Source organism: Neopelma chrysocephalum, unplaced genomic scaffold (assembly GCF_003984885.1).
Source record: "Neopelma chrysocephalum unplaced genomic scaffold, ASM398488v2 Primary Assembly neopelma1_367, whole genome shotgun sequence".
Taxonomy (NCBI): domain Eukaryota; kingdom Metazoa; phylum Chordata; class Aves; order Passeriformes; family Pipridae; genus Neopelma; species Neopelma chrysocephalum.
Window position 1 is genome coordinate 634,653 of NW_020898031.1, and position 14,157 is coordinate 648,809.

Genomic DNA, 14,157 nt, shown 5'->3' on the forward strand with positions numbered 1-14,157 from the left:
GGGCAGGGCTGCACGTGTCTGCACAGGGCCAGGTGTGGGTGTTTCAGGGGTGCAGAGGTGCCTGTGAGCACAGCCAGGTGCGTGTCCAGGGGTCCAGGTGAGTGGGGTACCAGTGCGTGCAGGGGTGTGTGAGGCTGAGCGAGCCAACCTGTGCTGGCACCGGCTCCACCCCTTTACCTGTTTGCTCCGAAAAGTCAGTCTCACAGGAGAAATGCCATTTCCAAAACATGAGACTCATTTAATGCCCCCTTCCCACACTCCCACAGCCCTTTCCCTTTGCCAACATGGAATAATGACAGGAGGGGTCCTGAGGGGCTGGGCACAGAGCTTTGCTCCCTCCTCCTACCTCACCCCGTCCCCCCTGCTCCCAGGGAGGCTCTGCCATGCCCGGGACGAGGCACACGCCCTGGAGAATCTGGGCTCAGAGCACTCCCCCAGCAGCCCCGCAGCCCTTGGCGGGGCGGATCCTCCTCTTGCAGGCGAAGATCCTGCGGAGCTCCGTGCGGAAGCGGTGGTGGAGCCAGGCGTAGAGGAAGGGGTTGCAGCAGGAGGAGCTCATGGCGCACCAGTGGCACAGCAGCTGGATGAGCAGGAAGTGGCGCTTGTCGATGAGGTGGATGTCGATGTCCCGGAGGACGTTGAAGACGTGGATGGGGAGCCAGCAGACGCCGAAGGCCAACACCACCAGCACGATGAGGCGGAAGGTCTTCCTCTTCCTCAGGCGGTCGAACTCAGCCTGGCTCTGCGTGGGGTGCCCGGGCACCACCCGGTTCCGCAGCCTCACTGAGATGCACAGGTAGGAGAGGGACACGGCGGAGAGCGGCAGGATGTAGGTGAGGATCAGGGTGCTGTAGGCGTAGGCCAGGCGCTGCGTCTCCTTCTCCACCCAGAACTCCTCGCAGATGGTGAATCCCTCCTGCCGGAACTCCACGTGGTACGTGTGGGCCACGGCGGGGGCCACCAGCCCGCAGGACAGCAGCCAGATGCCCCCCACCACCGAGACGCAGCTGGTGACAGAGATGCGCCTCCTCAGGGGGTGCAGGGTGGCGTAGTACCTGTGGGGAGACACACGGGGAGCCCCCGGAGCATCCCCCTGCAGCCCGGGGTGCTCTGGGCTCTGCTGAAGAGCAGAAGAACACCAGCACTCCTGGGGATGTTCCGAGCCCCCAAGGGCAGCACAGCTCCACCAGCATTCCAGGCTTCCTCTGCTGTTCCACCCAAACCTTCTTTTTTAATTATTTTTCTTTTTTTTTTTTAATTTTTTTCCCCTTCCCATCCCTGGTCCTGCCCTGCTCCCCCCAGGGCAGAGGAGAACCAGCATAAGAGTCATTGCCTCTGTCCCCTCAGCATTTGTATCATCTCTGATGAGAGGAGATCTCTATGGAAACACAAATTTTATTAACCCCCCAACCCAGCACGCTTCATGTGGCACAAGCACTCTCCACCCCAGGGCCAGGACACACGAGGTCTGGGCACAGATTTACCCGAAGTAGGAAAACCAGGGTGCAAACTCCAACGAGCCCTTGTTCCGGGAGCACAGATCAGGATTTCAGGAGTGACGGCTTGATGCAGGGACACGGAACTGCAGAGCATCGTTTGCTAATGCCAAACATCCCCCCTGCACATCCTCCCCCCAAAACCGAGTCCTGGTGCTAAAGAAAAGGCTGCAGGGATACTCCCAGGGAATCCTCAGGGATTTTCCTTCTCCAGTTTTGAGTGTTTGTCAGTAAACACCCTGAGCTGAGGGAGCAACAACCTGAGGGGACCGGGGGAGGACAAACACCCACCCAGCACTTACCTGTCAACTGCGATGGCCGTGAGGGTGAAGACGGAGACGTAGACGGTCATGGGCTGCATCAGGAAGACAAAGTAGCACAAAAACTTCCCAAAAACCCAGCCCTGGGGGTTGAAGGCGTAGGCCAGGGTGAAGGGCACGCACGTGGCGCACATCAGCATGTCAGAGAACGCCAGGTTCCCGATGAAGAAGTTGGTGACGTTGTGCATCCTCTTGCTCCTGCAGATGACGTAGAGGAGCAGGTAGTTGCCGAAGATGCCGACGAGGACGACCAGGGCGTAGCAGGGGATGATGAGGGGTTTGAAGGACTGGATGAGCTGCACCCCGGTGAACTGGGCGCTGGCGTTGGAGCGGTTCTGCAGGGTCAGCTCGTGGGTGGTGGCGTTGGCCCCGTCCCCCTCCATGGCTGCGGCCGAGCCCCTCTGTGTGCAGGCAGGTGAGAAACCCCCTGTCCCAGCACTCCAAAATCTGGCAGCTGTGGGGTTCAGGTGTCCACAGGGCACATCCTGCTCCTCATCACAGCACAGCACCCTGCCTGGCACCCGGGGAGGCTCCTCGGGAGAGCGGCTTCATCCCGTGGGCTCCTGGGGAGGGAAAAGGAAAACCGGACTCAGACAAGGAGCACTGCTACGAGGAGCCCCGCAGGAGGGATGCCAGCCCTGGGATCACAGCGATCACAGATCAGGGAGGGAAGGAAGGGGAGAAAAGCAGCAGGACCCGGGGCTGTGGGGAAGGACTTACCAAAATGTGGGCTCATCCACACCCCTTAACTGAAGCGTCCTCAGCAATCCTGCCCCCGCCCCAGCCCGGCAGCACCGAGGGGCATCTGCGGCCGGAGGGAAGGGGAAGCAGCAGCTGAGCCAGAAAACAGCTCCCAGTGCTTCTGGAAATGACAAAGGACGTTAATGGATAAGTGAATAAAGGCGCTCTGCGACTCCTGCGCTGCCTCGTGCGCCTGCAGCCGCTGGCCCAGCCCCAGCCAGGTGAGCTGGGCTCTCCTGCAGCACCGAGCCCGTGGGGCTGCTGGAACTCTCCAACGAGGTGTGTCAGAGACCCCAGCGTGGTCCTGCCAAAAGCAAGGTCCAGGTTTTCGTGGCATCAGCCATGAAGGGGATGAGATGGGATGGGGGAAGGTGGGAACCCAGGGGCAAAAATGAGACCAGTCCTGGGAGACAGGTCCCTGCCAACCTGGGCTGCTTCCCACAGACAGCTGGGAGCACAGGCAGTACCTTTCCTCACCACCACCGCTCACCCCCAGACCCCTGCCCGGTACAACCCTCATCCCCCAGCAGCTCCCACTCCCTCTGCTCCTCCTTCTCTCCTGCACTGAGTCATCTCATCACCCGCTGCTCTTCAGCCCTCATTTCCTGGGCTATTTCCATAGATTATCTCCGGCTCTCTCCCAGCACAGGACTTGCCCCCCTGTTTATTCCTCTCTGTACCAGACATTGTTTCACCCTTACGCCCTCACGTACCTGATCCACGAGGACTGAAGCTCACGTGGCAGATTTTGGAAGCCTCAGATGAAGAGCTGCCCCAGCCACACTTTCATTACATGTCCCAGCAGCCCCTCAAAAGCTCCACACTCCAAACTTGCATTAATTGGGTTTTCAAACCGACTCCCCCAAACCCTGTCTGCTTCATCCCTGAGACGCGCTCGGAGGCAGACTCGGAATAAAGTCCCTCTGGTCAAGTGTTTGCTGCTGAATCAAAGTGACACAACCAACCAGCCCTCTTCTTTGTTCTGCTCGGGGAGGGACTTTGCCAGGCAAAATTTTTTCCTTTGCCAGGGAAAAATTCCCCAATAAATAAATTACTGTGCACAGGAGCCTCCCCCAAGACACATCCTCAGCCCCCGTCTCAACTGGGGGAAGTTTGACTTACTTTAATTTATTGCAATTAAAACAATCACCGTGTTAACTATCATGGCATGGGTGTTGAAACAGTGGAAAATGTAAATATTTTAAAGGTATTCAGGGAAATGCTTCTTCCTGCCCTTTCTTTGCTTGGATAACAGGGGGCTCAACTGGACACCCGAGGACTTTATTGGAGTGCTCAAGTTTCACTATTTAACCCTCACGTGATTAATTGGGTGCTCGTGGGTGAGCTGATGGGGTGCTCATGCATCAAATAATTGGTCACTTATGCACAAAAGGGCATTCCTGCATTTATTAATTGGAATTTGCTGGTGCAAAGAGGCAGGAGAGGCCGAGCTGCGCCTGGGGGAGCTGAGGGGGACCAGCCCCCAAGCAGGGGGAGGCACAAACAGCTGTGCCCAGGGTCTCACCCAGCTCATTTCAGGCTTCGGGGTGAGGCTGGGAACATCTGGAGGACAGTGGCTGCCACGTGCCACCCTCACAGTGGGGTGACATCCCTGCCCTGGGTGGGCACAGCACCAGCCACACACCATGTGCCGGGGGGTCGCATCCTGCGCTGGGGGCTCAGTGCCCCCGTGGGCAGGGGTGCAGCCCCACCCGCTCAGTTGGTGCCTGTTTGGTCTCCATGGCATTGAGACCTGGCCATTAATTACCTGGCAGTTGCCATGGTTATGCCAAAGCCCTCCTGGAGACGCTGTCGGGCAGGATGGGGTGGACGTGCCGCTGCCAGGGGCTGTGGGAAGGGGGACCAGGGCATCCCCCCAAAGCACCCACCCACCCTTCCTGCTGCTGGGGCTCCACCAGCTCCCGCAGGGGGTCCGTGCTGTCCCACAGCCCAGGATCCAGCACGGGGCTCACAGCTGGGTGGGGTGACAGCTCTGGCTCCCTCAGCTCAGCTCTGGCATTTTCTGTTACAAATTGGGAGAAATTAAAACCCAGAGCCGTGTGCTCCCTTCCCAGCCCATCCTCCTGCAGGTCCAGGGCTCCCCTTGAACTCAGCCTCCCTGCCAGCTAGTGGCAGGCATAGAATGGATTTGGGCAATTTTCTCAATTAGGAGTTCTAATGACATTATTCCAGCAGCTGCATTTCCCTGCACTGCCATGAAGGACTTGGTCCTGCTGATCCCAACAGGCACATCGGAGAGATTCCTCCTGGAACAAAAGGACCATTAGCCAGGAGCTGGCGGAATAACTCGTGCCAGGGCTGTGCAGGGCATTGTGTCCTACCTGAGGAGGCAGAGCCACAGTGCAGCCTTCCTCCTCCAGACATGCTGGAGCTGGGAGAGGCCCCGAGGCCCCAAGCCCCCTGTCCTGGCAGCAGCCCACAGCTCCCCAGGGGCTGCTCACTGGGACCTGTGCCCAGCCCAGCATCACAGAGGCACACGTGGAATAGGTTTTCCCAAGAGGAGGCAGGGAGGGAGGGACAGGAGAGCAGGTGACACGGGAGCACCAGAGCACAGTCCAGACTGACTCCAGGGTATCTGCACTTCCTATTATTATCACAATAAAAGTGGGGGGAAAAGCATTTCTGCAAACATGGGAGGAATGGAGGGGGCCAGGAGAGGAGACAAGGAATGACACTCAAAGCCCAGACAGTTTGTGTCCCTCTGCAAGGATCTGTTGCATTTGGCACAGGGCACTGGCAGCTCCTGGCAAGGGGTGTCCCCACCATTACACCAGCTCCACTCAGACCTCTCTGAGCTGCCCCTGTTCTATGATTCCCCATCATCATCCTCATCTCCCGCATCTTCCTCCAAGAGCTCTTCCTCCTCGGCTTCAGAGCTGGCATCATCTTCCACTGGGGAGAGAGGAGGCAGGGCTGCAGCAGGCGTGGCCCTGACCCACCGAGGGGGGTGAAAAATCCCACCCCAGGAGTGGTGACACAGACACCCTCCCACCCCGCAGCAGCGGAGCAGGGGAACTGGCACAAACCCCCTTGCCCAGCCCACAACTGCCAGCAAGCACCAGTTGCCCCCTGAGTTGCCCTCCCTCCAACCCTGGGGCGAAGCAGAGAGCACGAGCTGCCACAAAAGCTGCCATCCCACAGCTCGGTGAGACTCACGGGTGACGCGCTGCCCGCTGAGATAGACCGGCCCAGCCCCGCACTGCAGCACGAAGGTGACGGGAGGGACCAGCTCCAGAGCTTTGAGGCTGATCTGCAAAGAGACAGAGCTCAGAGACATCCCCCCGCCCCGAGCCCAGCCCGAGGTGATGCTGTCACCCCTTACCATGGGCAGCACCGATCTCCGCAGCGCCGCGATGGGCACCGGCCTGTGCTCCCCGGAGGCGTTTTTGGAGTCCACGGCCACCACGTGCAGCTCGTCCCTGGCGTCAGCCCCCAGGCAGATCTGCGGGGCCGAGCAGAGAGCCCGTGGCAGGGATCCGCCGGCCGGGGGGGGCTGCGGCAGCTCCTCGGCGGGGGCTCGGATCTCACCGTTCTCAGCAGCACCAGGTGCTCCAAGAAGTCATCGCCCTCCTTCACCACGCAGCTCCGGGCGCCCGTGCCCAGCTGGCAGCCTGGGGGGCACGGCACGGTCTGGGCGTGCACGGGCTGCCCCCGCACGGGAACAAAAGGGAGGCTTTCCCAGGGGGACACTCCAAGGGAAAAGGGGAATCACACCCAGCCCGGCTGCCTGCAGAGCACAGCCACTGTTCCCCCCACTCGCTCCTGCCACCAGGTGCCCCCAGCGCACCCCGGGGCTCGCAGCTCCTACCCCACAGCTCAGCCACGGGCCGCTCCTCCGACAGCAACCGGGAGAAGGGAAGCGAGGTGTCCATCCCCCCCTACAGCAGATCTGACACCGGTGACCAGCTCCCGTGGGACAAACAGCAGAGAAAACAGCACCCACAGAGCAGCAAGGACCTGCCACGGCACCGGCTGCTGATAAAGGGAAGGGGGGTCCCAGGGAGGTGGAAGCTGGGAATGCAGTGCAGGTGACACCAATGCACCCATCACACCCCCCCAGCAGCACCTACAGCCCATCTGAGCCCCCTTTAGCTTGATTAGAGATGAGGCCACCGGTCCTGCCAGGGGGGACCTGCAGAGCCCTGGGCCCCCCCATTCCCTGGGCCAGCCCCCTCCCCTTGCCTCTGCTGCCTGGGGAGTCACTCACTGACACTGGGCTTTTGAGGGGGGTAAAGAACACCTCGTGGGCTGCTTTGGACTGCGTGGGAGGATGAGGCCATGGGGGCTGGGGGGGCACAGAACCTGTTTGTGCTTGGGGACAGCTGCTGGGATCAGAAATGAGCCCCCTGAGAGCCACCAGAGCTACCAACCAGACTGGGGTCTGAGGCTTTGAAATGGGTACGCTTGCCACGAGCTGCTTTTATTCTCTTTATTTAGTGATTTCATCCTTGCAGAGTGTTAAAAAAAAAACACACCAGGGGAGGATCCCAGCAGGGCAGACCCTGTGGCACCCCAGTTCCCGTGCAGAAGCTGGGATTTCCCTGGCACCAGGAGGTGGCACTGGGCACCTCTGTCAGCTCTGCCTGCCCTTTCAGGGCGTGGGGACGTGTGGCAGGGCTGGGGGCTGGCATCATGGCACGCCTAGGGCCTGGCTTTTCTCTGCCAGGCACAGCCCCTGGAAAGGAGGATGCACCCCCTGAGCCTCAGGCAGCCCCCCAGGAGCACATGGAGCAGCACCCCTCTGCTTGGGATGGACTTGGAGGCATCGCAGAGATTCACAGGTTTATTTCACGCAGCAGGGGGGAGACAAACCAGGACAAAACCTGTACAGTCACTGTGATGTATTTACACCAACTCACGTGGTGTGGGCAGGGCGCGTCTGTGCACGTGTGGGACAAGAATCCACCTCCCATCCCGTCCCCGAGCAGCACAGACAGGGACACCTGCCCCAAATGAGAGGGAGGAACCGGAGGAGACCTGACAAGGTCATAATTCCCTGGTTTGGGAAGTCCTTCGTGCTCAGAGCTCCCCGAGATCCCCTGAGCCCTTCCTCTGCCTCAGGCATCGCTGCGGCTCCCGGGATCGCACCCAGCCCTGGAATGCAGCAGCTAGGGCAGGGATGGAAATCCTTGGAAGGGCTTGTGCATGCAGGAGGCTCTCCTCCCTTCCAGACGGACTGTCTGAAACTGGCCGAGCCCAGGGCGACTGGGCCGTTCATCCTTCAAGAGAGCAGAGCTGCCAGTGTCCACATCCCACTGCCAGTGTCCACATCCCACTGCCAGCGTCCACATCCCACTGCCAGCCATGCCAGGAACACCCCGGCTGGGAGCTTGTCCCCTGTCCACACATCCCCGAGGCTGTGCTGCCCCTGGGCAAGTGGCTCCAGGGCTTTTCCCCAGCTCCAGGTCTCCAGCACCAATGGCACAGAGGAGCCAGTGCTGTCCCGAAACCAGCAGCATTCCCGAGGGAGATCCCCCTCCTCTCCTGGTCAGTGCGTGCACCGGAGGGTCCTTCCAGCACCGTCACCCCCGGTGCTGCTTCTCCATCCCCAGCCCTGCAAAAAGAGGGTGGGAGTGACACAGGGTCACCCACCGGGCTCGGCTGGGGACAGGGACCCACGGCCACCACCCCAGCAGGCACGGAGGGGGATCCAGGAGCACCACGCACAAGGGCTGGAGCTCCAGTGAGCCAAGGGGGCAGCGGCCCGGGCGGACACCGGGCTCACATGCCCAAAACCGTGGGCTGGCCGCGGGCTGCGCTCCCCGGGGAGGGCAGAGGAGAGGCCGGAGGGGTGATGGCCCGGCCGGGGGAAACACTCACTCTCCTCCCGGCTCTCGGCTGCTCCCGGTCAGACGGACGGACCCGCGGGCGTGTCTCTGCCGGCAAACCTGGAACAGAGCACAGCGGGTGAGAGCCCAGACCCTTCCCACCGCTCACCACCCCGTGGTGAATCCCAGGGAACACCTCTGGCACCTCTCTCTGCAGATCTCTGCTGGCAGGAGTCTCTCCTGCCCTCAGGTATCAGGAGGGGTTTTGACCAGAGAAACACGGTTAAAATCCACAGTAACCACAACAACTCCAGTTTCATCATACTAATAAAAAAATACCTCAGGGTGGAAAAACCCCACCCTGTAATTTGGAGGTGTAAATCCGTGTCAGGGTGCTGGCAGGGCAGAGCCACAGCAGGGGTGTCCCTGCCAGCCCCCTGCCCTGAGCAGGCCACCAGCTCTGGGAGCCCACCTCTCACCGAGGGACAGAGGAGGATGAAATGAATTCCCTTCCCAGATTTACACTCTTGGAGGGCAAAGAGAGCCACAGAGCCCAGGCTGGCGACAGCAGCCCCGGTGCCTCACTCTGGAGGGGGTCCCTGATTTTCCTTCTTTAGCAGCGCAAAGTGGGAGCAGGGGCAGAAGGCAGAAATCCCAGGCTTTGGGGCACACTCCTGCCCGGCTGCTTTGCTTCCCTGTTCACAACCAGCATTTCCTTTACCCAGGAACACCAGACCCCATCCTGGCAGGCTGGGGTGAGACTGACTGGGACCCCAGTTTTGCAGCCCCATGGAGGGGCCAGGGTTTTAGGGGAACATAAAGGGAGAGGGCAGTGGTTCCCAGTCCCACACCCCAGCACCTCTCCCGTGCACTGTGGGGTCTGCCTGCCCCCCCAGCTCCAGGGTCTGCCTGCCCTGCAGCTCTGCACTGTGCTGTCAGACCGTGGACCCACCACTGACAGCCCTCCCAGTCAGTCCCCAAAGGGCTGGACACCCTGAGCCCCCCCGAGCCGGTACCTACTCATCAAGCTGCGAGCACAGCGTGGTCTGGGTGCCCTGCAGCCGGGACTCGCCCAGCGGCCGCTGCCGGTGGCCACTGCCCTGGGCCAGGGGCGTCTCCTCTGTCCGGCTGCCGCTGCCCCGACCCTCCCCGTCCTCCCCAGGGGCCGCCTTGCTGTCCTCTGGGGGGCCCCCGCGGGGGCTGAAGGCGCAGGGGCAGCGCTGCGGGTCCTGCTGGACGGCGTGGAGCCGGCGGTCGGCGCGGCGGGGGCAGCACAGCAGCTTGCGGAAGGCGCTCCTGAAGTCGGGGCTGCGGCAGTAGATGATGGGGTTGAAGGCTGAGTTGACGTAGCCCAGCCAGTTGAGGAAGAGGAAGAGCTGGTCCGGCACCAGCGGCCGGCAGAAGACCTTGATGATGTTGGCCACGAAGAAGGGCAGCCAGCAGAGCGTGAAGGTGCCCATGATGATGCCCAGGGTCTTGAGCGCCTTGTGCTCCTTGATGGCCAGCAGGCGGGACGGCCGCCTGCGCCGGCTGCTCCGGGACGTGGGGCTGGGGGGCTCCTGCAGGAACCTCACCTTGTCCTTGCCGATGAGCCGCACGTGCCGCGTGGCCACGGCGAAGACCCGGGCGTAGACGAAGATCATGACGAGCAGGGGCACGTAGAAGGAGATGGTGGAGGAGACGATGGCGTAGGTCATGTTGGTGACGAAGTCGCAGCAGCGCGGGTCGTCGTAGCAGCGCGCCGCCTGCTCGTCCGCCCCGTCCCGCCACCAGTGGTTCATGATGGGCAGGAAGGAGATGAAGGCGGAGATGGCCCACACCAGGCACACCACGGCCCGCGCCCGGCCCTTGGTGACCAGCGCCTCGTACTGCAGCGGCGAGGTGACGGCGAGGTAGCGATCGACGGCGATGGCGCAGAGCGTCTCGATGCTGGCCGTGACGCACAGCACGTCCAGCGACGTCCAGAGCTCGCACACCGTCGCGCCGTAGGGCCAGTGGCCGCTCAGCAGGATGGTGGCCCCCGGCGGCACCACCAGCAGGCCCATGATGAGGTCGGCGCACGCCAGCGAGGTGATGAAGACGTTGGTCATGGTCTGCAGCCGCGGCGTCTTGGCGATGGCCACGATCACCAGCAGGTTGCCGGCCACGATGACCAGGACGGTGAGGCTGAGGGCGGCCCCCAGCACCCACTGCCGGCCCAGGCTGCCCGCCCCGCTGCAGTTGCCGGAGCCCCCCCAGGCGCTGCCGTTGCCCGCGGGGAGGGGGCTCATCTCGGCCGGGCTGGGGGCGCCGGCCCCGCGCCCCGCCGTGCGCTCCCCGCCGCGCTCCCGGCGCAGCCCTCGGGGCGGACCGGCGGGGCCGGGTCCCCTCCGCGCCGGAGGAGGAGCCTTTAAAGGCGCGGGGCGGCCCCGGGCTGCCCGCTCCGGACGGCGAGGGGAGAGGAGCGGGCGGCGGCACCGCCTCCCCCCCGGATGGGGTGCCCCGGCCCGTCCTGCTCCCCCCGGCATCCCCGCCGGGCGCCCCTCGCCGTGCGCTCCAGCCCCTCGCTCTGCCTTCCCGTCCGTCTCCGCGCCCTCCAGCCCCTCGCCGTGCCCCCAGTCCCACCCGTCTGTCCTTGTTCTCCGTGCACGGCGTTCCCTGGTCTTTCTCTGTTCACTCTCACCCCTTTGTGCTCCCCTCGCCAGTGCTCTGGTCCCTCTACCCACACCTCAGCTCTCACCCCGCCTCTCTTGCTCTCGCCCCTCACTGTGCACCCCAGGGCTTTGCTGGTCCTGCTCCCCCTGTGACCCTCTCCCTGGTGGGGACAGTGACCCCCCTGTCCCCTCTGAACATCAGCAGAGGGATGGCAAGGTGGCAGCTCTGCTCCCAGAGATGATGCCCAGGGCCACAGTCACTGTTTCATTTACACATTTATTGCCCAGCGTATGGAGGAGACCTTCCTTGCTTCCCCTCCTGAATTTGGGTGGGTGCTGATGTCTGAAGACCCCCACTCACACTTCCTGCCCCACTCACACGTGGCAGTGGGGAGACAACAAAAATCTGAAGGGCTCTGGGGGCCTCCAGAGCCCCACTGCTGTTCCCAGGGCTCCTGGGCAAACTCCAGAGCGGGTCATTTCTTTCCCTATCAGCTATTTATACAAATACTGAGACTTTTAAGACAGGGACTCTCCAAATGTGGCATTTTGAAGTTTCAGCCAAATGTGGGAACGTTGACAAAGAGGAAAAAAAACATGTGTAAAAATGATCCGGTTGGCATTTCTTCCCATTCATGAGCTCACAAAGCAGAGCCCTGGTTTTACGAGCTTGATCTTTACGAGGCTGTTTTGGTTTCTCAAAGCCCTCAGCCGAGGGCTCAATCCAGCCCTGCTCAGCTCCCAGTCCCAGCATTTGCTGCAGGCTGGGACCGAGCTGGGAATTGCTGTTCCCAGGGAGGTTTGTCCTGGCTCCAGGATGGTGCACGGCACAGACACGGCACGTGCAGGGGTGTCATTGTCTGTCCAGCGTGGCTGCACACCTGATTCCAGCGTGGATCAGCCCACGGAGCTGGATTTGTGTCTGGAAATTAAAGCAAGAGCATCAGTGGGAATGTCCATGTGTAAACGAGGGCTTTGGGCTTGGCTCCATGGAGCTGGCAGAGGAAGGCACGGAGCAGGATGCCCGGCTCTGCCACCACACTGCTGGCTGACCAGGGGCTGGTGGCTTCCCCTCCTTCCCTCCTCCTTCCATCCTCACCTGCACTCCCCAGGTAGCAGCGACCACCCAAAATGTGCCTGCCGGGCAGAGCTGGGCTGTGCGCTGGCTCCTGGGCACCACAGGGGCTGTAGGACTCACCCCTGGGGGTTTTAGAGCAGGAACTTCCTGCAGACAGTCCCTCATGGCACCTTCTGGCCATGCCCACCCCGCTGTGCCCTGCAGGGAGCTCCCACAGACAGACACACTGCCCGCAGTGGGACAGACAGCCGCGTGCTCCCGAGGGGCCAAGCAGGCATCCAACCCACCCTCCTGATCTCTTCTCTCTGGAATTCAAATCAGGCTTTTCCTCCCACTCCCAGGCAGGGGAGCTTGGCTCCCTCCCCGCCTCCCAAGGAGCAGACGGGGCTGAGGAGAGGAAGGGAGACTCCCAGGCCTTTCATCACTGCAGGGGAAGTAACGTGGCTCCGCATCTTTGTCCCAGTTTTACAGCTGGAAAAACTGAAGCACGGAGGTGCTGGGTCTTGCCCAGCCCTGACCCCCATCCCCACAGCTCCAGAGCCCTGGCTCGAGCCCCTGCAGGGATGGAGACCCTGACTGCTCCCTCCAGCCCAGAGCTGTCACCAGGGGAAGCATCCTCTCCCCCTTCCCATTCCTGCCATGGGCCAGAAGCACTGCCCTGGCCCTACCTGCATGGCCACTGGCAGCAGGGGAGGCAGAGCCAGCCCTGGCAAGACCCCGTAGGAAGTGCTGGCCAGAGGGTCAAGTGTTGTTTAGAAAACTCTGGGAAAGTTTGTTTATGCCACGGATCAGAGCGGCTCCTTTGGCTGTTGATACAGAATAAACAATGGGTATTTAAAGATACTTCTTTGTACATAGAGGGTCAGGATGAATGGGGGAAGATCCCTGCTTGGGGGGAGATGGGATGCAGGGAACGGGCAGTGCCACTCTCCTTGCTCAGCAGCGCATGGAGCTCCCGGTGCCCATGGATGTGTTTGGAGAGAGGAAACAGATGCCTGAGCTGCTCCCAGACACATCTGAGGGCGCACAGGCTCTGCCTGGCCACGGAGGCCGAGGGGTGAGAGCTCAAGTAGCAGCTATGGATAAAACAAAAGCTTTTTATAGCTGGGAACTCGCTCCCTCCCTGGCATGTGGCTGCATACTCGGAACAGGACAAGAGATAAACCCATCACACAGCGGAGTCACAGTGGTGTCACCGACAGTGGGGACACCAGCGTCCCCCTCTGCCCTGTGGTCCAGCTTCCTCAGCTCCCCACCAAAGCAGAGGGTCCTAAGGCAACCCCGGCACAGCAGGTGAAGGCACCAAAACCGCCCACTGAGCCCTTGGGGATCTGTCTGTGCAGCCTTTCCCCAGAGTGTGGGTGCAGACGGAGCAGGGAGGAGCAGGTGGAGCAGGGAGAGGCACAGCAGCACCCAGAGAGAAGCAGCTCAGCTTTGCAGCAGCACCAGCCGGTGCCAGAGCTGCTCCTGAGCCAGGCTCCTGTTGCGCAGCGTTCCCTGTGCAATGGAATTCCAAACCAGAGCTGTGCTGGCACAAGTCTCCAGCCCAGAGCAAAGGGCAGGGGCAGTGGAGGGGTTCACCCCCACAGCCTGGAGAGTCGCAGGCACTGGCACCTCTGGAATGGCACCACATCCCTGCCGCTCCATCAGCATCGTTTTACCCCAAATTCCCTCTCCAGGGAGGGAGCTCCGGGCTCTGTGGAACGGGCACCGGGGCCAGGCTGTGCTTTGGGAACGGCTCCTGCTCTGGCTGTGTGTCCGCAGTGGTGGTGAGTCGGAGGCTCTCCCTCCTCACCGAGACTTTCCGAATAGTTTCCATATCAAATCCACAAATCTTGCTTTGAAGTTGTTTGGGATTCTCTGTCATCGCGTTTCCTTGTCAGCACATAAACACGCTGTGATGGAGCTTTAACCCCTGGGTACTGCCTGTCCCAGGAAGCCTGCAGGAAGCTCCACATAAACTCTGGTCCCCATATAAACCCTCCTCCTCCTGCAAAGGCGGGCACAGCTCTGGGAGCTGCAGCACCACGACAGCTTGGGCAGGAAGGGAAAAATCTCTCTGTCAGAACAATAAAAAAGAGTAAAAATGTGCTGTTTCAC

The 14,157-nt window shown here is 61.4% G+C and overlaps 3 protein-coding genes across 3 annotated transcripts; all 3 read right to left on the bottom strand.

Annotated features, from left to right (window-relative positions):
- Nucleotides 1-287: 287 nt before the first annotated feature.
- LOC113978978 (prolactin-releasing peptide receptor-like) lies at nt 288-2,201 on the bottom strand. Its single transcript, XM_027706355.1, has 2 exons — nt 1,799-2,201; nt 288-1,055 (listed from the first exon to the last, which is right to left on the bottom strand). Exons 1-2 carry the CDS (start codon nt 2,197-2,199, stop codon nt 422-424), a joined length of 1,035 nt encoding a protein of 344 aa, XP_027562156.1. The 5' UTR covers nt 2,200-2,201; the 3' UTR covers nt 288-421.
- A 3,183-nt stretch (nt 2,202-5,384) lies between these two features.
- Nucleotides 5,385-6,450, bottom strand: LOC113978931 (nucleoplasmin-like). Its single transcript, XM_027706267.1, has 5 exons — nt 6,387-6,450; nt 6,107-6,189; nt 5,901-6,020; nt 5,735-5,828; nt 5,385-5,470 (listed from the first exon to the last, which is right to left on the bottom strand). The coding sequence occupies exons 1-5, from the start codon at nt 6,448-6,450 to the stop codon at nt 5,385-5,387; spliced, it is 447 nt and encodes a 148-aa protein (XP_027562068.1).
- Nucleotides 6,451-8,426: 1,976 nt separating this feature from the next.
- On the bottom strand, nt 8,427-10,616 carry ADRB3 (adrenoceptor beta 3). Its single transcript, XM_027706349.1, has 2 exons — nt 9,367-10,616; nt 8,427-8,466 (listed from the first exon to the last, which is right to left on the bottom strand). The coding sequence occupies exons 1-2, from the start codon at nt 10,614-10,616 to the stop codon at nt 8,427-8,429; spliced, it is 1,290 nt and encodes a 429-aa protein (XP_027562150.1).
- Nucleotides 10,617-14,157: the final 3,541 nt, after the last annotated feature.

Coding starts and splice junctions, on each gene's coding strand:
- LOC113978978 (XM_027706355.1), bottom strand. CDS start 2,199: ATGGAGGGGGACGGGGCCAACGCCACCACCCACGAGCTGACCCTGCAG. Junction 1,056..1,798: donor ACGGCCATCGCAGTTGACAG/GTAAGTGCTGGG, acceptor GTCTCCCCACAG/GTACTACGCCACCCTGCACC.
- LOC113978931 (XM_027706267.1), bottom strand. CDS start 6,450: ATGGACACCTCGCTTCCCTTCTCCCGGTTGCTGTCGGAGGAGCGGCCC. Junction 6,190..6,386: donor GCCCGTGGCTGAGCTGTGGG/GTAGGAGCTGCG, acceptor CGTGCCCCCCAG/GCTGCCAGCTGGGCACGGGC. Junction 5,471..5,734: donor CAGCGGGCAGCGCGTCACCC/GTGAGTCTCACC, acceptor CTCTCTCCCCAG/TGGAAGATGATGCCAGCTCT.
- ADRB3 (XM_027706349.1), bottom strand. CDS start 10,616: ATGAGCCCCCTCCCCGCGGGCAACGGCAGCGCCTGGGGGGGCTCCGGC. Junction 8,467..9,366: donor CTGTGCTCGCAGCTTGATGA/GTAGGTACCGGC, acceptor GCTCTGTTCCAG/GTTTGCCGGCAGAGACACGC.